This window comes from Nyctibius grandis, chromosome 3, assembly GCF_013368605.1.
Source record: "Nyctibius grandis isolate bNycGra1 chromosome 3, bNycGra1.pri, whole genome shotgun sequence".
Lineage (NCBI taxonomy): Eukaryota > Metazoa > Chordata > Aves > Nyctibiiformes > Nyctibiidae > Nyctibius > Nyctibius grandis.
This window is the reverse complement of record NC_090660.1, coordinates 74,179,611-74,201,508: the sequence shown is the minus strand read 5'-3', so window position 1 is coordinate 74,201,508 and position 21,898 is coordinate 74,179,611. Positions and strand designations below refer to the sequence as shown.

The 21,898-nt window shown below is 45.2% G+C and overlaps 1 protein-coding gene and 4 non-coding genes across 5 annotated transcripts in view; 2 read left to right on the top strand and 3 right to left on the bottom strand.

Annotated features, from left to right (window-relative positions):
- Positions 1 to 4,431: 4,431 nt before the first annotated feature.
- TRNAY-GUA (transfer RNA tyrosine (anticodon GUA)) lies at positions 4,432 to 4,522 on the bottom strand. Its single transcript is given in 2 exon segments — positions 4,432 to 4,467; positions 4,486 to 4,522. It is a non-coding gene; the product is annotated as a tRNA-Tyr (tRNA).
- Positions 4,523 to 4,698: 176 nt separating this feature from the next.
- Positions 4,699 to 4,771, top strand: TRNAR-ACG (transfer RNA arginine (anticodon ACG)). The gene has a single exon. It is a non-coding gene; the product is annotated as a tRNA-Arg (tRNA).
- A 2,277-nt stretch (positions 4,772 to 7,048) lies between these two features.
- TRNAR-ACG (transfer RNA arginine (anticodon ACG)) lies at positions 7,049 to 7,121 on the bottom strand. Its single transcript has one exon. It is a non-coding gene; the product is annotated as a tRNA-Arg (tRNA).
- Positions 7,122 to 7,464: 343 nt separating this feature from the next.
- On the top strand, positions 7,465 to 7,554 carry TRNAY-GUA (transfer RNA tyrosine (anticodon GUA)). Its single transcript is given in 2 exon segments — positions 7,465 to 7,501; positions 7,519 to 7,554. It is a non-coding gene; the product is annotated as a tRNA-Tyr (tRNA).
- A 5,075-nt stretch (positions 7,555 to 12,629) lies between these two features.
- Positions 12,630 to 21,898, bottom strand: part of DNAJC5B (DnaJ heat shock protein family (Hsp40) member C5 beta) — a 42,310-nt gene continuing 33,041 nt past the window's right edge. Inside the window, exons 3-4 of the mRNA XM_068396905.1 lie at positions 18,336 to 18,510; positions 12,630 to 12,724 (exon numbers count right to left, since the gene is read on the bottom strand). Coding sequence (XP_068253006.1) covers positions 12,630 to 12,724; positions 18,336 to 18,510 — 270 coding nt within the window. The remainder of the gene's footprint in view (positions 12,725 to 18,335; positions 18,511 to 21,898) is intronic.

The window sequence follows — 21,898 nt, the reverse complement described above, 5'->3', positions numbered from 1 at the left end:
TCAATGGAATTCAGAATGATCAGATTCGTTACAGAGCTATTGGCACAGATTATTCATCAAAGGACGGATGCAATGTCGGGAGCTTGTGGCCAGAGATCCTGCATCACTAACCGTTCCTATTGCAACTCAATATTTTGAGTGGTGTATGGCTAATAGCTTTGCTTTGCAAACAGCTATGGAGAATTTCTTGGGACAGGTTGTTTACCACTTGCCCTCCCATCCTGTTATAAAATTGAGTGCGGAACTTCCAATTGCCACAGGAGTGTGGTGCGCAGACACTCCTGTGGATGGAATTACCATTTTTACGGATGGATCTGGGAACACGGGCAAGGCGGGCCTTGTCTGGTATTCTGACAGCAAGTGGGAACATATGGTAGTAAAAAAAAAAAAAAAAAAAAAAAGTTCACCTCAGATGGTAGAATTACGAGCTGTATTAGAAGTATTTCAAAATTTTCCCATTCCCTTTAATTTGGTTACTGATTCAGCATATGTAGCTGGCATTGTAAAGCAATTGGATAGATCTGTTATAGAGCATACAGGTAATCAGTGTGTTTTTGCATTTCTGCGAGCTTTGTGACAAGAAATTCAAATCCGAACTGCATTGTTTTATGTTTTATATGTAAGAAATCATACTAATTTGCCTGAGTTTATTACGGAAGGCAATGCGATGGCGGACAAAGCAGCGAATAAGACATGGACACTATCTGAAGCCAAAGATCTCCATGGCTTTCTGCATATCGGAGCACGAGCGCTCGCAAAATGCTGTGGCATCCCTCTCACGCAGGTTCAAGAGGTCATTGCGACCTGCCCGTACTGTCAGCGTTCACCGTTATGGAGTGCTGGGGTCAACCCCCGTGGACTGAAGCCTAACGGCATATGGCAATCAGACTTCACCCTATGTCCTCAGCTCAGACCTCAGCCATGGCTGGCAGTCACAGTGGACACTTACAGTATGATGATTGTGGCCACCCCGCATCGGAAACAAACAGCACGCTCCATTCAGCTACATTGGAATCTTGCAATCGCTTGGCTAGGCCTACCTGTCGAGATCAAAACTGATAATGGCCCCTGTTTTATTGCTCATACCACATGTCAGTGGTGTCAGCGGTGGGGTATCACGCTCAAACACGGCATTCCGTATAATTCTACTGGGCAAGCCATTGTAGAGCGCGCTAATCAGACGCTAAAACACAGAATTAAGATTCTTGGAGAGGGGGGAGGATTCCCAGACGTAATTCCTGTCAACTACCAATCTCACATTTTACATCGCGCTCTTTATTCTTTAAATCATTTTGCCCGGGGAGACCAAGAGCGTGCCCCAATTGAGCGACATTGGGGTCCAGGGGTGCCAGAGGTGGGCCCCCCAGTCAAGGTTCGGTTCCCTGGGACAGCGGAGTGGGAAGCAGGTTGGGAGCTGCTACATCACGGGAGGGGGTATGCCGCCATCAAACGGGATGATGTTATACAGTGGGTCCCTACACGCTGTTTGCGCCTTGATTTAAAACAAAACCTCAACCCGAAGTAATATGCATGCTATCCGAGCTTTATGTTTTGCAGAAGTACCTGTGGGGGAAGCCGAAGCAACATCAGCCTCTACCTGCGGAAAGGAGGTGTCCCAGCAGCACAGAGAGTCTGGTAAAGCGGCGGGGCGCCAAGAAAGATGAGGAACGGCGACCGTTGCTGAGTGAAACAAAAGCTTTGAACAATGCGCTCATGATTAGCTTGCTTTTGCTTTGCATCTCAGGAGTTGCAGGGGAATCTTACTGGAGAACCTGGGCTCGGGTACATAACCAGACACGATACTGTTGAGGACCAAAGCTCTGGGGGGAACGTTTCCAGCCAGGGCGGAACGCTACTGTAAATAGTTCCCTCATTGTGGACAAAATGGATATAAGGGATACTCCCTTTTTGTCTGCAGCACCCGTTAGTATTATTATGTAATGGTACTGTTCACAAATGTTTCTACCCAAGAGAGCCATATGGGTGGTGCATATTTGGCACCTTAGAACCCATGGGCATCTTCCTGAAACCTGAGAGACGAGGCAGGCGACTGCCTCGACGAAGAAAGAGGGACTTAGGGACATTGAGAGTAGAGCTGGATGATGGCGAGGTAATAACCAGTGAGAACTGTTTACGCAGGGGAGTTCTTATCTTTCCCTGTCTGGAAAGGCGCTGCAGGAGTCTTTACGTTAGCTTTCTCTCCAGGTGTAGGAGTACAGCGAAATTCGGCCGCTCTAGAGAAAGTGGTTTGCCACCTTCTTCGAAACAATAAGGCGGTTAAAGCAGTAATACAGGTAATGCAAGACAAGTTTGAGCAAACTTCAAGGATTTTGAAGGCTCACCATGAGGCGATCGATGTTCTTTTTGATATCCTTATCCAAGGAGGGTGTAAAAGTGCCCGTTTTGCAAATCTTTCCTTTTGTTGTCTCTCTGCGGATGATTATGAACAGATCCAGGAACGTAATGTAATCCTCCAGAGGCAGCGGATAGCTTGTTAGAAATAGCTAAGGAGGATCCAGTTAAATGGCAATGTCTAGCTGATATCGGAGCTAGTGTCTGGGGATGGCTAATGTCTTGGTTTTCTTGGGACAAACTCATAATAGTTGTTGCTGTTGTTGTTGGAGTTATTCTCCTAACATGTTTTGGTTTTCCTATTTTAGGATGTTGTATCCGCCAGTTACGCTTACGCTTTGACTCAAGGCACCAGAATCAGCGATACGCTTTACTTCGCATGACTTGAAGCATGGGGAGGGAGAAATGTAGGTAGATTAGGGTACGGCGACCAGAAAATCTCGGGTTGTAACGGAAAGGTAGGCGTGGCGAAAGGACCAGGATGTGCAAGTATCGCGCGAGTTCGTACGGGACAAGACGACTATATAAGGCTGTTGCGCAGTTAAATAAACACCATTTGTTGCATCCTCACATTGGTGTCTGCGCTCAATGGCCCTGGGGTGCGGATAGCCTCAGGCCAGCCAGCAACCGAACGGAGCTTGCCGCAGACAAGCGGCAACAGTCTCTGCCTTCAGAGATGTTTAGTCTCTCCAAGCCAGGAGTCATTGCCAAGCATGTTTTTCTGCACACCACGTAGCACCTGTAATGAAAAAGAAGACTCGAAGGGAAAAGGAGAGGGGATGGCAATACAACAGAAGAGAAAACACAAAAAAAAAAAAAGCAGAGTATGAGTGCTGGCCCTGTTATTTACTACATCCTAAGCAAGCCCACGTCCATCTGCATTAAACCCCTTCTGTTTAAAGGACCTCTGTGCCCTCTCCCACTGCTCCACCTTCTCCTAAATCACCCCGTGTACCCCTTTATGGCACAACCAAAGGCCAAGACCAAACATCACAGCCATCACCTCAAGTCAAGAGACTGTGGAGCACTTTTATCCACTCTCATCAGCCAGGATGCTTGGAGCCCTCCTCCATAAGGGTTATCTGGTATCACATAAAGCAAAATCAGTAAGGATTATTTGGCACCATGTAAAGCAACATGCAAAACGAGGAGACCCTATCCAGAGCTGAACTGGCTCCCCAAGGATCACCCTGGAAAAGAAGACCTAATAAAACTAGCCGAGATTGAGCTAAAAGCGCCTAGTTTTTTGGCTTCGCATAGGATAATGACAAATATATATTATTATGTGTCCTGGTTTTGCAGGGATAAAATTTATAGAATCACTTTTCTGTTACATTTTGTTTCAGTTTGTGGCCAACTGTGGTGTGGTGATCAAGGCCATTAGCAGTGAAAGCCAGGGCAGCTGACCCAGGCTGGCCACATGTGCAGTCTATATCATTAACATCACGTTCACTATAAACGGGAAAGCTGCTAGAGAGGAGGGGGCTTTTTGCTCTGCTCTGCTTTCCCTTGTTTTTCTTCTGCTCTCTTCTCAACAGTTACTATTTCTAGAGGGACTTGCCACCACTCTATGAGCTAAGTATAATTTTGTGTCTTTTGTATTAGTATTGATATTGGTTTTCTTATTTTATTAAATCTGTTTAGATTTCAACTCATGAGTCTCCCTCCTTTTCCCAGTTCCCTTTTTCAGCTGGGGAGGGGTCTTGGGTGATAGAGCAACTGGTTATTGTTTAGCCCTAGGTATGGGCTAAATGGGCACATTATGATAACATATTACTATTATTAATTATATATTATTAAATTGTTTATTATTAATTGTATTTTTTATTATTATTACAGAAAACAATGAAGCACTTCCAAAAGCATTGCAGCAACATGGATGTCAGTGTTTACTGCATGGCTGCCACCTCTTTGCGGTATTTTCCTTTTTTTTATTTTTTTTTTTTAATGTATTACATGTGTTTGAAACGGCTCTAGGAGCCTCTGCCTGGGCGGCGCGGCCACCGCCCTCGTCCATAACCGAAGGGCCTGGAAAAAAAAAATTAAATTTCCCTAGGAAAGAGAACGAAAACAAGTGTCTCCTCCGAGCCGGAATCGAACCAGCGACCTAAGGATTCCCGCGGAGTAACACCTCTACAGTCCTCCGCTCTACCAGCTGAGCTATCGAAGGGACGCACATGTTACTGCCCAGTGGCCGCCCAAGGTGTCCCCACCCCGCGGGGAAGTTTGAGCATGCGCCTTGCACAGGGAGCGGTCGGGGAGGGTGAATGGCACATGCGCGCAGCGGGCTTGGGGCGGGAGAGGGGTTGTGTGAGTGGGCGGTGGCTGGGGTGGTGGTCCTGTGCGGGGCCAGTGGCGCAATGGATAACGCGTCTGACTACGGATCAGAAGATTGTAGGTTCGACTCCTGCCTGGCTCGAGCGGCTTTTAGTGTCTCAATTCCCTTCGTTGTTACTCGTTTTCTCTCATCCGCGGAGGGGAAAACCAAACCGGCTTGGCCACTCCGCAGTGGCCGTCCTGGAGTAGGCACCAAAATACCATTCGCACTTACAGAGCACAGTGCCTTCAGACGTGCCCCGTTGTTCCTTTTAAATAGACATCTTCCAAGTTATATATTCTCCAGAACGTGTTCCAGATGTGACTTCAAATGACTGTTCCATGAGTGTGAGCGACAAGTGGAAAAATGAGGGTCTGAAGGACTTTGCGTGACATGGTGGGATGCCCTTTCCTCGTGCCAGCTCTCTCCTGTCTGCTCACCCTTGTATCAGGGCTATGAAGATGATTAGCAGACTGCGGCATATCTCCTATGAGGAGAGGCTGAGGGAGCTGGGTCTGTTTAGTCTGGAGGAGACTGAGAGGGGATCTTATCAATGCTTACAAGTACCTTAGGGGTGGGTGTCAAGAGGATGGGGCCAGAATCTTCTCAGTGGTGCACAGTGACAGGACAAGGGGCACCAGGCACAAACTGAAACATGGGAAGATCCATCTCAATATGAGGAAAAACTTTTTTACTTTGAGGGTGACAGAGCACTGGAACAGGCTGCCCAGGGAGGTTGTGGAGTCTCCTTCTCTGGAGATATTCAAAACCCACCTGGACATGACCCTGTGCAACCTGTTCTAGGGGAACCTGCTTTGGCAGGGGGTTGGACTAGATGATCTCCAGAGGTCCCTTCCAACCCCAACCATTCTGTGATGCTGTGACCATCACCAGCATCGTTCACAGACATAGCAAAATAAAGGGTGGCGATTCCAAAATTTAGCAGTGCTAATGAGCTACCTAGGTTATTTATTCATTACTTTTTATAGTAAACTTGCATTGAATCCACGAATTGGAGCTGCTCTGAAGCCGTGGATTATTCTCAAATCTAACCATTGGGGGTGTCTTCCTTGCCTCTCCTGGTTGCAAGCTGCTCTTTACACACTGCATGGCCCTTATACATGTCAAAAACTTGTTCTTGCAAAACCACACACTTTTCATTCAACTGCACAACAAGGATCCTCTTGCACTTCTCAAGACTAATGGATAATCACTATGAAAACAACAGTCTTCATAGCAGCGTTGCGTGCTGCTTTCAGAGACCTCATGGGTATTTTCCTTGATGTCATTGTAACACTAACCATACCGCGCCAGACCAGTGATGAGCATGCTGCTCCTCTCCTAGGGCCTCAATGACTTTTTCGCCATGATACTAGATGGTTTAGTAAGAGTAGGCCTCAGAGTAGGCTCTAAAAGGCCTACTCTGTGTAACCTACAGACAGAATCAACTTTCCTGTCAGTAATTTTCCTTTCTACTAAAATAACAGTACGTTCTGAAGCTAACTACATGTTTTGTAGATAGGGTCTGCTTATGGGACTGGTAACAGAGTTATAGTCGTCAATGATTCTTGCTTGTGCTTAGTCTTAGAGAATCCAAGGTCTCTGTTAAATTCCTTGATAATTATAAAGAAGGGGCCAGAGATAAACAAGACTGTGAACAACAACTTTGTAGTGTCTAAATTAACTTGATTCACAAGCTCTGGTGCCAGAGAAGAGAGAAATCCAGTAAGAACCAGAACAGTATCTTCTGCTTGAAGCCACCTGCATGTGTCAACAAGAAGGCCTTAACCACGCTTGCAGAGAAGCGGGGTCATACAGCGGACAGCATCACTATGGGGGGGATTACGACCACCAGAGACCGCCCAAGACCCCTCCTCCAATTTAGTGTGCATGCATAAAGACAATTACATAATGTATTAGCATATGCATAAGTTTATTGGAATAGGTGGGCTTTACTTGAAATTGTATGAATATTCATTTTTCTATAATGTATGTAATGAGTGTGCTTTTGTCCCTTGGTGTGCATGCTAGGAGGAGAGATCCCCCATGCACCCAGCTGCAATAAACCAGTGTTGGCTTTCTAAACTATCATTTGGTTTACAGAGTTTTTTTGGTTACTATTTTCCAGTAACACCCATGTAATATACTGGTGCATTAATTGGATTAATTTGTTGGCACAGTTAATGCATTTGATGAGATCCACATTTAGATCGTTTGAAAACTTGAAGCCTGGATGGCATTTCACAGTTTCTACGGTTGTCGTTTTTCTTCGGGAGACACTACTCCAGTCATGTGCCCGGCGAATAAATGGCGTCACACTGTGCGCTCAGGCGAAATACAATCCCCACCGCGCGGGCGAGAGGAACGGAAAAAGCAAAGCGAGCCAGGCAGGAGTCGAACCTACAATCTTCTGATCCGTAGTCAGACGCGTTATCCATTGCGCCACTGGCCCCATGCAAAACTACTTTCCCCCCGCTCCCCCGTATACCGCAATGCCCGAGCGCCGCGCCGCGCCGCGCCGCGCCCCGCCCCGCGCCGCCGCCCCCTCCCAGCCGCTCTCCCGCCGCGCTGGGCACGGCCCCAGGACCCCCCCGCCCGGCGACCCCGCACGGCACAGCGCAGCGCCCCGCCCCGTCGGCAGGAGGCGTTCTCGGCAGACCCTGCCCCACCTCGCGACGAGCTTCGGCCAATGCTAACGCCCACCCCAGAGCCATGCGTCCCGCGCATGCGCCGCGCAGGGCCTACGCGGGCTGCGCTGGGTTCTTGTTGTATGGGGGAACAACAATACGCAGCTCCCTTCGATAGCTCAGCTGGTAGAGCGGAGGACTGTAGAGATATAATCTGCTGGCATCCTTAGGTCGCTGGTTCGATTCCGGCTCGAAGGAGTAGCGCGCGTATTTTTTTTTTTTTCCCCTCATGCAACGTGCTTTTAAAGAGCTTCTCTTTAACCCGTTGCAGATGGGGCGGTTTTTCTCTAAGAGATCCAGCTGCGTTGCAAGCCGAGCCGCGTCTGCGGTGACTCGCTGACTTCCAGCAGGAGCCACTGCTGCGGAAGCGGAGGACCGCTGCTGCCCGACTGCCAACACCTCGGTCATTTTTAAAAGGAAACAAGATGTATGTTGTTACTCCAACTTACCACAAACCCTCACAAAGCAAGTTAGCACAGGAGGATACCTGTTGAGATCCCTTTGTCTCGTCACAGTTAATGAGGATGTTGAAATTCTGAGGGTTTTTTTCCAAACCTCCTCTCCCTGCAATGTCTAGACGCTGCTTTTCCAGAATGAGGAAGTATCCGTACATTTACATACTGCCACAATAGGAATTTTCAAACCCTGTCAGGTGATGCTTACTCAGCACACGTTAACTCTCGCTGCTAGTGGGAAATCGCGTGTCTTTACCAGCGTCTTTCTGAGATTATCTTGCAGGTGTTGGCTGCCGCGCAGTTGTCCCATACTGTTGCCTTCCCAGCCCTGGGACGGGTGACACTGGCACAAAGGACTGAGTCCTCCTGTATGAAACTCTGTTCCCTTTCATCCCTCTCAAAGTGAAAGGAGATGCTGGGTGAGATGATTTAGCTAACTTCAGCTCGTGGAGAGAAGGAAGGGGGACTGTGTCATCTGTGGTCCTTCTCCCTGCTTTGTAACAGCACACTAAGCACTTTCTTTACTATAGAAAATGATAACGTAGAAAAAGAAATCAGTAATTTTAACTGTGCTCAGTTTTGCATGCTTCATCAATTTTCTTTAATGATTTTATTCTAAAAAGAGGCAGAAATGTAATTCTTTTTGACTGACATCATACCCATACCTTGGGTATTTATTCTGAGGGAACGTAAGCAATGATATTAAATGACACACAATTATGTTTGGTGTTTTTTGGATTAAGCAGAGTGGTTTATTGTGCAAGCTTGTAGTGGGGAGAAAAGTGCACAAACTACCTAAATAACTGGTTATGTTGATGGTAGGCCTAAATCTTCTATGATGCCTCTTCCGTTTGGTATTTTGAGTGAATCTGGGTATGGGTTAATACCTAAACACACAAAAGGACAGCTCTTTGAGAATACATCCAGCCCAAACTGTTGCCCCTTGTCCATTTTTCAAATGCTTGGGCTTCTGCGGTCACAGAGACTGGATACCATCCTAGTGAGGAATACTACTGTCTTGTAGCAGGCCCAGATTATCTGGCACTCTGCACTGGCTCTTGGACAGATGCAAAACCCCCGAGGGAGATGGTGGCCCCAGGGCAGTTCACGGGACCTCTGCCATTGTCTTCAGCAGCATCACAGTTTCACCCTCTGAGCGCAGCCTTTATTGGGGGAAATCGTTCCACATGCGAACTGACGCCAGTAAAACTACTGTGTTATATCACTTCATCACACTGCTGATTTTTTTTTATGCAGACAATCACTCTGCACTATATAAAGGGTTTGCAATGTGCAACTCTACCTCTGGCTGCTTTGCATAGGTAAGCATATCTGCTGCAATCCAAGACCAAGTTCCTCTTTGGGGAAACCCTGAGCTGCCGCTTGCCACTTGTCAGGGTGCAAAGCCGTAATTTTGGACATCTGTCTCAACAGCTTCTCTGGCTGTTACCAGAATGAAACTGTTGATAGTGTGGAAAAGTAAAGGGAGTGCTACAATTCATACATACAGCCTTTATTAGTCAGAGTGGTTGACAGCAAAGGTAGATTTGAATATATAGTACTTTTCATATAAATAAATGCAGCAAAACAGAACAAAAACTTGAGGATCTGTAAATTTTGAGAAGATTAATGGGTATGCAACTGAACTTTACAGAGAAACAGATCATGTAAGCATAGATATGTTCACGTTAGGAACTTTTCTGAAAAGCAAACAAATGAGTAAAAACACATTGAAGAGCTAAGTCCTGAAATCTTTATTCATCCTTTCTCCACGTGCCCTCAGAATGGCTGATCCTGACAGCAGCGAGAGAGGGAAATGCTCTGGTACTCTGAAAACTAAGTTTCCTCTTTGGAATTAAACCATGGGTTCAGACACTGAGATTTTTAAGCTGCACGTCCTGGAGAACCCACTCAGAGGCTCAGTCACTGGTTTGTTCTGAGGTTTTTGGCTAACTGAGATAATATGTTATGGCTCTTCTGTACAGATCCCCATGTCTGTAATTGGGGCTTTGCAAACATGCAGCAGCTTGTCCATTTTTGCATCACACCGTGAGATCAAGTCATAAATCCTTCCCAAGAAAAATCTTTCATTTAGAAAAGGCGAGTAAGAACCACATGACTTGCGGTACATCTCAAACCCATGGAGGTCATTTCCTTGATTTCAGTAAACTTTGGCTCTGGCCCATAGAGTGGGGTCTGGAGGGACATGGAAGGTGTTGCATGTGAAAAAAATCCCCAATTGCTTTTGCTAATCTGGGATTTGCCTTTCCCTCCCTGGCTTTAGGCCTGACCTGTAGCTGTTGTTGAAACCACAGGTGCAATTCTCAGTGACTTCCATGGGAGCAGGAGGAGGGATTTCACATGGGAAAGGATTCCACATACAATGTGTAGCTTTACACTAGACTTTTCTCCCAATGTCTTTTCCAGCTCTCCGCTGGAAATAGCGACTATGTAGCATGTGCACACTTTCACAGTGAATTTCTCCACCAGACAGTAAAACTTAAGAAATAACTTAGCCTGCAAATTTGTTCCGTACTACATGCTCTCCCTACTCCTCCGTTTGGTGATAGCATCTCACACTAGAGCAAACATTGTGCAAAGGGGAATAGCAAAGAAAGCCAAAAGATGTGTGTGCGTGTGCGTGTGCGTGTGCTGGGCGAGTGGGTGCTGGTGTTCCCTGGCATGTACTCAGTGGGCTGCACGCTGCCCATCTCGCAGCACCCCAAGGCACATGCCGTCTGTTCCGGCCACCCGGTGGGAAGATATGCGGCACTCGGCTACTGCTGGGAATGTGCCTTCTGGGGTCGCGTCTCCTCAGTGGTAGGATGGTGTCACCAGCCCCCCTCCCCTGGGACCACCGGGATGGATGAGCACATCCCCTCAGCACTGCTGGGCAGGCAGGAGGGCGGTCTGGATTTGAGTGGCCTCCAAAATTATTTGCAAGATGCAACTGAGGACAAAGAGGAGTCCATGGGTAGGAGGGGAGTGAGTGCCTGTCCACAGCCCCAGCTGTGCCAGGGCTTCCCTTCCTCTCTGAAGCAGAAAAATAGGGCTATTTCTGAGGGCAATGTGAGCATTAGCTGGCCCCAGTGTCTGCACCTGGAGAACAGATATATAACCTGAACTGGAATTAATGGCTTTTAAAATGCCCATGTGTTATGGGAACTTTAAAGAAATGTTAAAAGTACTATTTCTTGACTTTGGAGTTACACCTAGTGCAATGGAGCACACTCTTTTCCCATATATTTAGCTGCCACTGAATGACATCTGATGTCAAAGGTGAGAATAGAAGGAAGACAATAACGTTTCACAACTGCAGAATCCAATTTTAAGGAAGGGAATAACACTTTTGACTAGCTATATATTCACTGGTCTATATAATTTAGTGGTACATTACATCCCCCTTTGGACCACAGCACTGTGATTAGAGGAGCAAAAATAGCAAATGCACAGAACTGACAATGATTGACGTAACGTGATCATTAAAGAGAGATTCAGCTGTCTAAGGCTTAAACTACTATGTAAAATCAGTGAAGTGCTAAAAGTTTAAGATCTCAGAGGTATTTCTTTAGCTCTTACAAATTAGAGGCCTAATTTATTTACGCTTGCTTTAGCCACACCACATGTATCTCCACTGATTTGTGCAGCAGTACATCTGAATGTACATCTCATCCCTACCTCTTTATTTAAAATTGTGCCATGTGCTCTTAAAGCCCCTGTGCTGGGGCAGAGGGGAGGACCCAGGCTCACCCCGATGAGCCGGGCTGTGAGGAGGATGGTCGCTCCTCTGCTGCTTGCCTGCCCTGCCAAGTCCTTGCTGCTCCTGCAGCCCCAGTGCCAGTGCTGGCATGGTGGCTCCTAGCCCAGTGCCAGCGGGGCAGCGGGGCTGGCAGCCAGGGGCACTGTGGAATAAGCAAGCTGGCAGAAAGCTGTTGGCTGGGGACCAATTTCCAGCACATTGCAGCTGCAGCCGGAGAAGCCAGGGCTGCCCGGCATGGGTGGCAGGCCCGTCCAGGCTGGAACAAGGGAGCTTTGCCATGGGACTCTCACTGACTATGAGGAGAGGAGACAGGCTTTGGGACAGCCCAGGGCCAGCCTCCCCCTCCATAGGGTGTTTGCCCACTGTCTCCTGGGTTTGCAACTTGTGCAGAGTAGGACACAGAGCCTGTGTGTGTTTCTGGTGCTGGATGAGGCTCCTGGATTTGGAGCGACCTGTGTTGTAACCGCCAGCAGAACGATCCCTGAGCACTCTGTCCTGTCTCTAGCAAGATGCTAGCTGCTTTCCAAAGAGTGTTCCCTCTCTGGGAAGGACAGCCCCGTCTGCCTTGCCACCAACTTTCCCTCTGAGGTCTGCTAAAGAGCATTTCCAGGGCTCCCTCACAGGAACTTATCACATCCAGCAAAACTGCTGCATGCTAGGAGCGTTCCTGAGGCAGGGAGAGACGGAGCCAGTGTGTCTGGTGAGGGACTCGGGACTGTGTCTGGGAGGTGAAACCCCAGCTGAGGTCAGGGAAGAAAGCAATCATACCAAAGGGAGTATTATTAGAGGGAAAGACTGTGCTGAGCCTGGCAGTTTGAAGCTGTGAGAGACCAGTGTGCTGGTCTGTAGAGCTCTGTATTGGCCACAGGCCTCTCCTTGCAGAGTGTAGATATCAGCCTACTTGAAGTGGCCTAGAGAGAGATTCTACCTTGATAGGAAATTACTCTCAGATTACTCTTGATTAGCTTAAAGACAACTACAAATACAGGCTGCACAGCTTATCACATGGTTTTGCTCACTGTGACACTCACTGCACCAACAGCTCATGTTTGCCCACTCTAGGAATCTGTGCAATAGCTCCGATGGCTGTCCCCGATTAGCTGTGTCTTCTCGGTTGCGTTAGTCGGCTGAAGCACGATAGGAGTTTCTCCATCTAAATCGGGGAGGAAGGCAAAAAAATACTTTAAGAATCCTTTGCTTGCTACCAAAGTCAAATTTCTTGTTAGCACCACAACATTTCATCTGTTGTGGCTGTTCTGGCTACGTCTTAATCTTGGCTTCACAGACAGCTGTGCGCGTACTGAAGAGGCAGCAATGCCCACACCGAGTCTACAAATGCTCTTACTCCTTGTCCACGTCTAATTGCAGATTTCTGGGTAACTTGCTGTTGTTATTAAACTGGACGTTAGCTGTACCTGGTGCTTTGCAGAGATTGCAAGATAAAGGTCCTTGCCTGTTCCAATTGCAAGTGCTTGTTCTTGCAAATGTCTGATTATAATGAGCACTGTTGTGAGTCAGCAAGCACTAACCTTGACAGCGTTTGTGAGAATGGGCCAGAAATGAGTCTTGAAGAGGCAAAGTTAACAGTAAAGATAGAAGAGGGTTAAAAAGAGGAAAGAGGATAGAAGAGGAAAAAAAATTGTGAGCAGTAACTTACTTGCAAGGGAAGAATTCATATATATCCTGAAAGCCAGCTAGTTAAATAAAAATGTTAAATTGCATTTTGAAGTCTTATGTAATATATATACAATAGGATTTTGAGAATTACTGTTTTAATGAGTTTGGAACTGACAAAAGCTCACATTAATACTATGTGAATCCTTACTGCTTTGTACTTTCTCATTCTGTGCAGTTATGTGTTTGGTTTCCCAATATATTTGTAAAAAAGTGCACTTGTAGAGTGGAGTAAAGTGAAGTCCTTACAGAGTTCCTTGATGGCTGTTGTGTTCCCTCTGACAATGAACAGGGTTTGGCTGCCCTTCTCCTGGGCCTCTTTCCAACCCACCACTTTTTTTTTGGTGGGGGAGGAGGGGACTCAAGACTCAGAGACTGACTTTTTAAAGGTTCAGCCATCTCAGTGGAGTGTTTTCATATGAAAAATTTTGGACTATCTATATCTTGATACTAGCACAGCCTTCACAGTAATTGGATAGGAATGATGACTTTTTTTGCCAAATGACCAAATGTTCATAAAAAAACTCATCTGACATTTCCTCCTGTTTACGTGACAGTTGATGGGATGAATCACAGGCAAAAGATGTAATGTACAGCAGTAACTTAACGCAGAGCAGGAATCTAATTGTGTGCCATACGGCTTGCCCTCAGCGGGCGTAGAACAACTTTGACTCTGTCAAGGTGAAAGACAAGAATGATTAAATGCCAAGCAGCTTCTCTGTATGGGCAATTCCATATTTAGACACAAGGTCAAAGACAGACATGTTTCATAACTTGTAAAAATATATGAGTAATTAATGCTTAGAGCTCAGCTCGGGCACAGATTATTTTGGCAGTTCCAAAATCCCTTTTTAAGTTGCGATGTATTTTCTAGATTTCTGAGCAGCACTCCTTCACTCCCTCCCACCCTCTGCTGCCTCCCAGTTGTTCACTTTAAGGAATATCGTTGATGGAGGGCAGAGGCTAGCAGTTCATTTTGCTGTGATACCCAGATGTGCAACAAGAGAATAGGACCCACTGCAAATCTGTCACATTGCTTCCAGCCGATCTGCAGACAGCTCTGAGCTGACACCTTCCCCAAGTATTTTGCTGCCCACACCCTTCAAAGATTTATGATGCTTTTTATCAGAACAGGGACCCATGGTATAATAAAATGTGCAAATATAGCCTGCTAATGGAGAGATGCAGAATGGAGGTGCTGCAGAATTCACAGTTTAAACTGCTTTCTATAGATAGCTCTTGCTCACTGTTCGCCTACATTGGTATCATATGGAGTGTGGAGGAGACAATGAAGTGCTAAAAACTAATTGCTTCTGAGTTAGGAAAGTATTTCATTATTCAGGTTCTTATTTTCTTTTTCTTTTTTTTTTTTGTTCTCTCCCAGATTTCATTTTTTGAAAAATGAAAGTAGGTCTAGAAATGCCTTGCTTTGTTCTTACGATGATAACCAAACAGGAGAGAACAAACCTGCCAAACTGCTTGAGTGCATCGTTACAGCCTCAAGTACCAAGGCAATCCCAATTCCAACAGCACCCCTTCTGGGACCACAAAAGTCAACAAAATGTTTGTCATTAACTTCAGTGGAAGCAAAATCTGGCAACCTGCCCCGTGTGTGTGAGTGAAAGTGATGAACCGTTGCATGCATCCGTGCTGCAGACGAGCGAGTGATACTCCCCTCTGCCAGTGTATTTTTGCAGGTCACCCGTAACATCATGGCATGATACCACAGATTACCCTACTTTACACTTTTTGGATGTCATGTTTGATCTGAAACCCTAAAAAAATGACACGTTTAATATCTAATAATCCAAATGTAAGACATTTTGGAAAGTGATCAACCATTGTCTGTTAGGCCACAGTCTTCTGGTACAAATCAATAGTTATGAGAAGAAATCACTGTAACCTAAGTAGAGGCCAGGGCTTGCAGATCCCTAAGTTCCTTTAGTTCTGATGGTCATGCTACCCATGGAAGTACATGCTGTAAAACAAATCTCTCATGGGAGATATTCAACTAGCTGAGCACTAGAACTAGTCAAATATATTTGAATAAAACTTTCTTCTAGAGGAACGTGCCATTTTACCAGAATTGAAGCCTTTGACACAATTGTGTTGATTTTAGTGACAACTCACTTTGCTTTTACATTTCAGGGAATGGATCACTGAATTTTTAGCCTCATCTCTTTTTTTCACTAATAATTATGGTTTATGGTATGTTAATCTGAGGAATGAAATCAACTGTGTAACACCTTGATTTCTTTTAAGGAGAAATGTGAAGAACTCTGAAAATTATTACTGTTGTGCCAGCTCAAAAGCTGAAGTCTAAATCTCGACTCCCACAACATGCATATCGCCTCTTCTGTGCAGTACGGCCTGCTCCAAGCAGCTCCCACTGAGCGCAGTAGCTCAGAGTTTTTTAGCATCAGGAATGCTGATGTTTAATCGATGTTGCATTCCTCAGAAAAGCAATGACTGACTACAAAATATTTGGATAAACTAAAGTATGGATTTAGCTTAAGAATCTACATTTTGACCTTAGCAAAGAAGTTGTGGCTAGCAGTAATATAGATACTGGGGACAGCAGGAAGCAAAGAAATTAATTAGCAGGTAGAATGCTCAGTCTGTGGGCAGAGGGCATGTGAAAAATTTGGATCATAATAGGATTTCCACTTTCAAAATGAAGTCTGCTGCAGGAGTGATTACAGTTTGTTTCTGAATCACCTACAGGAGTATTTCTATTATTTACATAAAGGAATCCATCAGTATTCACTTCTATGGCCCAACATTTGAAAATGTCTGGTGGAAAAGCCCAGTCTTTGCCATTCTAAGTCAGCTGCATCTTTTTGCCCAGCATCCCTAAAATCTGGGACGGGGAAGAAAGGAAGAAGTGCAGTTTGAGCTGGTTATTGTTCATTTTGCTAAATCCAGTGTCTGTTTTCTTTTCAGCTGCAGAAAAGATGCTCACATTATCCTCTGTCATTAAGTTTTTACTTTCATTCCTGATATGTTGCTCTCTTTTAATCTAATTTTAAAATATAGAGAAGTCTACTCTACTGAGGCAAGCTGGTTTTGATTGGTAGGAAACTAGCAAGACTGAAGAGAAGGGTAGGAAAGGTAGAAATATCTAACTTTCTCCAGGCCCTACCTATATGCTTAATATTGTCTTCAAAGTACTTAAAACATGTAGTTCCACATTCTGTTCATTTTTCAGACTGGTACTTTGCTAAACTTTTAAAATTATTTTAAAAAATGGGTATCTCAGTGAGATTTGGTGGGAGTAAAGGGATGGGAAGGTGGCCCAAAATTACTGAATACTAATAAATACCACTTGTGCCGGAAGGAGGGAGAAATTTTTTTCTGCCTCTGGGGAATTTTGTGCTGGATTTTGAGAGAGTGCAAAATACCGGCCAAATTACAAAAAAAAAGGCAGCATTAAAAAATTCTTACCCTTCGAAGTTCTGTCTTCATATTTCAAACTTGGGTGTGGTGTCATAGACCCATAACTATCAAGACCCATTTTAGATTTGCAATTTTCAGGTGCCTAATGTCATAGAGTATATTACATTTTTTTCAAATAATGCATTGTAGTTATAAAGCTTTCACTAATAGTTTTTGTTGCCTTTACAGAGGCTGATCAAGTATGACCAATTTTTAAGCTGACTGTATTTACCTTGATATGCCTTGATATGCAAAACCAATTTAAAAACACCACCACACGCTGGCATATCAGTTATATAAATAGCATTTTTTTCAACTACTACAAGTGTTTTGTTACATATTTATGGAAGAGTAAATTTGTGTGAAAAGCTGGGGGGAACAAAAATTCCTCCTGCTAAGGGAACATGACATTTGCAATCTGGCAATGCTAATTTAAGCATAATAAATGTAAGAATATAACAGCGTAAGATGTTCCATAACAATGGAAGAGAAAAAGAGTGAGCTGACTGCTTAGGTCCTTCCTCATAAAAAAATTGTAATACTAATCATAGTTTATATAAATTTGCAACTGAAGAGTGGCCTAGTTCTTCCCCTGATACCTTGGCCTCTTATTGCTGGAGCAAGGATCATTGCCTCTCTGAGCCTGTCCTGCAAGTGTCCAAATCTAACCAGTTTGAGATGTTTCTGGTTCCTCTGAAGATGAAGGCAAAACTCTGCCCCACTTCAGCAGATTAGGACGGGGCTCTTTCTTTGTTCACAGTATGTAACCCATGCTAGTGCCAAATTGGGAAATCACCACCATCATCCTTCGTATAGCCAAAACCTGAATAAGCAGCTGGGAGGCTCAGCAAAGCTGAGAAAAGAGGGTGACCTGCTGCGAAGGGGATCCTGCTGGCCCCAGCCCATGTTCCTGGCCGGGCGGTCTCGCTCCCTTCTTTGAGCCAGCATAGCCACCGTGAAACACGTCAGGGAGTTAAACAGGCAGGGAACTACACACATTTTCAAGAGGATTAGTTTTCAACTGGATCATATGTAAGATCTGGCTCCTGGTAAGGCAGTAGAATTGCTACTGCCAGTGCAGAAGAGAGCGAGCAGCTTGGGGGCTGGATGGCAGAGGGGCAGGACCGCGGCAACTCCCATGCAAACTCTCTTAGGCTACTGAGCAACCTTACTGCTGGAAACTTTGCATCTTTTCTTGAAGCCTTTTCTTGAATGGGTGCAGTTGGCCCACCACAGTCAGCAGTAAATTTTACATGAATAAAACCTGAATGACAGCTTATTCAGGTAGATCAGATGTGGCAAGCACCAGTCCAGGCAAAGCCTAATGTGTAAGTACAGGATCTAGGATATGAAGCAACGTGGGCATGGGGGCTAGAGGCTGAACGTCATCTCTTAAGATGAGCCCTGAGACTTCTAATGTTTAAGTGTCTCATAAAAGATACAGGAGATATTTAATTGTTAGTGCCATAAGTTTAGTTTTCCATTAACACAAAACTTGGGAAGTTCATCAGGTCACAGTGCTAGCTAGAGTGAATTGGCACATCTCCACTAATGCCGGTAAGCAGCCTCAGCATCGTGAGCAGAACATCTGGCCTATAGGCTTTAAAGGTTGTTTTGAACAGCTTTGCCACACAGTAAGCCCCTATAATACACACCTCTTTCCATGTCGTTCTTAATTTGCTCTTCCAAATCTTCTGGAGACACACAAAACTCCTGCTCTTCCCCTTCGGGTGCTTTGGGTTTACACTTTCCACAGCAGCAGTTGAAGCAGCAGCAGAGGCAGCAGCAGAGGTAGCAGCCTGTCAGCAGGCCACAGACTGCAAACAGGCCCTGGGTTAAACACAGCGGGAGGAAAATCCTGTGAGCAATGACCTTCCTCAAACTTGTGGCAGCCTCTTACAGCTGGAGGCAGATTGTCAAAGGAACCCAAGTTCCCAAGTGCTTGGTGCTCAGAGGAGTCCAGCCACTGGCCAAGTGCCTAAACAAGGGCCAGATCTTCCAAAGTCCTTCTCACCTACAAGCTCCTACTTGCCACTCAGGACCATGTTCACAAAGACGACACCAACCAACAGGCCCCCGCATGCTCAACTTTTGAAAGTCTGTCTTCAGCCGATGGCCCTCAGAAAAAACTTCCAGGCAGTATGCAAAACCCTACCCACCTTAAAATGACTCATTTCCATCATAAAAATGACTCATTTGCCCAAGATCGTTTTCACAAACACTTATTTACTGGCAGGTTCCTGTCAATAACAAAGCCGAGAGAAAAAGAAGCAAAGACACAGATGCATCCCACATAACTTCAGGCACTGAACTAAGGCATCCAAATTAGGACTGTAGCCCCCACGGGCTCCCCACATAGTCAATGGGAAGTTAAAAGCGTTTCCAGAGGGTGATTCAGCCCTGGGAGAATTTGAATTGTCCATTGGGGGTGTCTCTTTCTCCCTCCCCATTAGCCTGTGCAGGAGCACACCGGTGACAACTCCTAAGTTAGACTCCTTGGGCTGTGGTTTCTTGATCTGGGGACTCAGGCAGCAAGAAGTTCCCACCTGCATCACCTTCTGCTCACTCCTGTCCCTGCGACACAAGAAGCTTCAGCAGAGCCAGCACAACTGCCTGGGGCTGAGACCAGAGATCTCAGCCAGATTCAAGAGCCAGAAAACTTTAGTTTACAGAGCTTTTCTTCCTCCAGACCAGGTCACTGCCTGGGTTCACAGCACAGCTCCACAGCTGCTTGCGTTGAGGGCTGCGTGCCGTGTTGCGGCAGTGGGACGGGGGAGCTGTGGAAGAGGAGCCCTTAGTCTGGCATTGCCGTCCTGTGCTCCAAGGGTGCACAACGGCAGCCTGGCTCCTGACCTGGGGTGGATCCAGGCCTGCATTGAGATGTTTGTGGCAAAGGAGAAACCTCCAGATGTTGTCGTGGACATAGTGGTGTAAGAGTAAAGGAAAGCCAGTGACGATCCTGAAAGAAGAATCAAGACTGATATGTGGAATGTGTATGTAAAGCCAGCACAGCTTTGTGGCCGCCAGCTAATATGTTAACTTAAAGGTACAGCCAGGCTTTAGCATTATAGTTATACAGTCTTCCCTTTACTAACTATTTGTTATATTCATAAGAAAACATGCCCCTGAGGAAGAAAGCAAGCTCAAAGTTATCTAACGGTTTATCATTTATAATGGAGAATAAACCACCTCAATGGATAGAATGAAAAAAGACAGAATAAAAGTGTACAGAGGGAAAAAAATATTTGAATTTATTCATGATACCTTAAATGTTTCAAGATTTCTTGTGCTTATGTTATCATATATGGTAAATCAAGAATCAGTTTATTGATGTGATCAACAAATTGTCTTTGTGGTAGAAGAATTGCTTTTTGCTAAAACAGTTAAATGAACGATGCCTGTGCCTGCCAGTGGAGAAGGAGTTAAAGTTCCCATTACCCATGTCAGTATGTTCCCAGTTTAATATGCTTGCTAAGAAGTCTGGCACTCTGAAAAAAAAGTAATTTTCACTTTGCATTTCTCTTTTCATTTGAGTTTCCTTACTTCTAATGATACACCTCCTCACAATTGTCAGATTTTCCGAGTATGAGTGTGATAGGGAAGAGCTGTAGTCACTACTGTCTTCTACCAGAATGGAGGAAATTAGGGGTCCAGAGGTCATCTGCAGATGATGCCTCAGACTCAAATAGTATTATGGTGGCAAGCATAAAAATCTGAAACTGTCCCAGCATTTGTGCATGAGTTAAAAAGAGATGAGGAATAGTGAGCTCAGCTTGCAAAAAACACTTGGTGGCCTGTTTATGCTTTGGAGGTGGCAAGATTTTGGGTTGGGGAAGGGATAGAGAAACCACCTGTGACAATCCTCAAATGAGTCCATATGCATATTTTGGATTTTTTTCACAGAATTCTTAAAAAACAGGAAGCATTGATTACTTTTGCTGGGATATGCAGCATATCTCATCTCATCTCTGGGATACAGCTTCCTTGAAACAATCCACATATTCCTCCTTTAGCTGTTAGGGACCTACTAGCTTCTCTCTGTACTCACCAGTGCTCTCCTTACGAGTCAAAGCCGCAGCAGTTATTTCCGTTCCTGATTTTCTAACCACAAAGGATTTCATGTTTCATAAAACCTCTATTAAAGATCAGTAAGCAGAAGAGGAAACAAAAGCTAAAAAAGCAACAAACTGAATAAAACCTTGTTTAGCAAGACTATTAAAAGGAGTCAGTAATGCTGCTCTCTCAGCTCTAAGGCAATGCTTCCTGGCATCTGAACTGCGACAAAGAGGCCGAAGGAGAGTCTGGACAGCAAAGAAAAGAGGGAGTGATCCAGCAGGAGAAGACAGTGGCTGTGGTGGGGACTCCAGCCTGCAGCAGGAGTCAGCTACAGCAGCTGCCGGCAGGCATCCTCCAGCCCACTTCTGAGGGTGCAGCTGCGCTTTGGCGCATTCATTAGTTTCATTCCCTGTTCTGCATTTGGGCAGCTTCTGTCTCATCCTGATTCAGCAGACAAATTATGGCTTCTCAGACCCACAAATGGCCCAAGTGACTTCCCAGTTTGAAAGGGGACTGTGGGGCAGTGAAGCACTGGCCTGATTCATGCTGAACACAGGAATCCATGTTCTACGGTTCTCAGATCAAAGCTGTCATAGTGCGATTGTCTCACACAGAACAGATCATTTTCCTATGTATTCCAGCAGAGTCCTTGCTTTTCTGTGCTTCTGTTGCTGGAAATAGGTGGGGACAGCATAGATTTTGCACATTTGCAATTCTGTTGGTTTGTTACCTGCCAGTAATATTTCAGTATTTGCTGAAACACTCGAATCTGACATATGCAAACATCAGAGGACACCAGTGACATAAGAGAACACATGAACACAACCCCTTTATGACTAGAACAGCCCATCATGCGATTTTCCTTGAGCAATATGCCAGTTTTTGACATATCATTCTCTTCCTTTCCTACTATCTTCCTCCACTCCACCCTTCTCACCTTTTCTTCCACTTCCTTTCTCTCACTCCCTCACCAGGGCACATATATGACACCATAATCACAGAGTGTTATGTATTATTACTGCTTACTTACGCTGTGTGCTGTATATAGCAAAGAACACAGCTAAATTTATACTGTAATAACTTATTAACTGGTTGTCACATAAGTGGGACTTCTCATTTTTGAACAATGAGCTATTTTTATTTAGTCATTACTGAAAAGAAA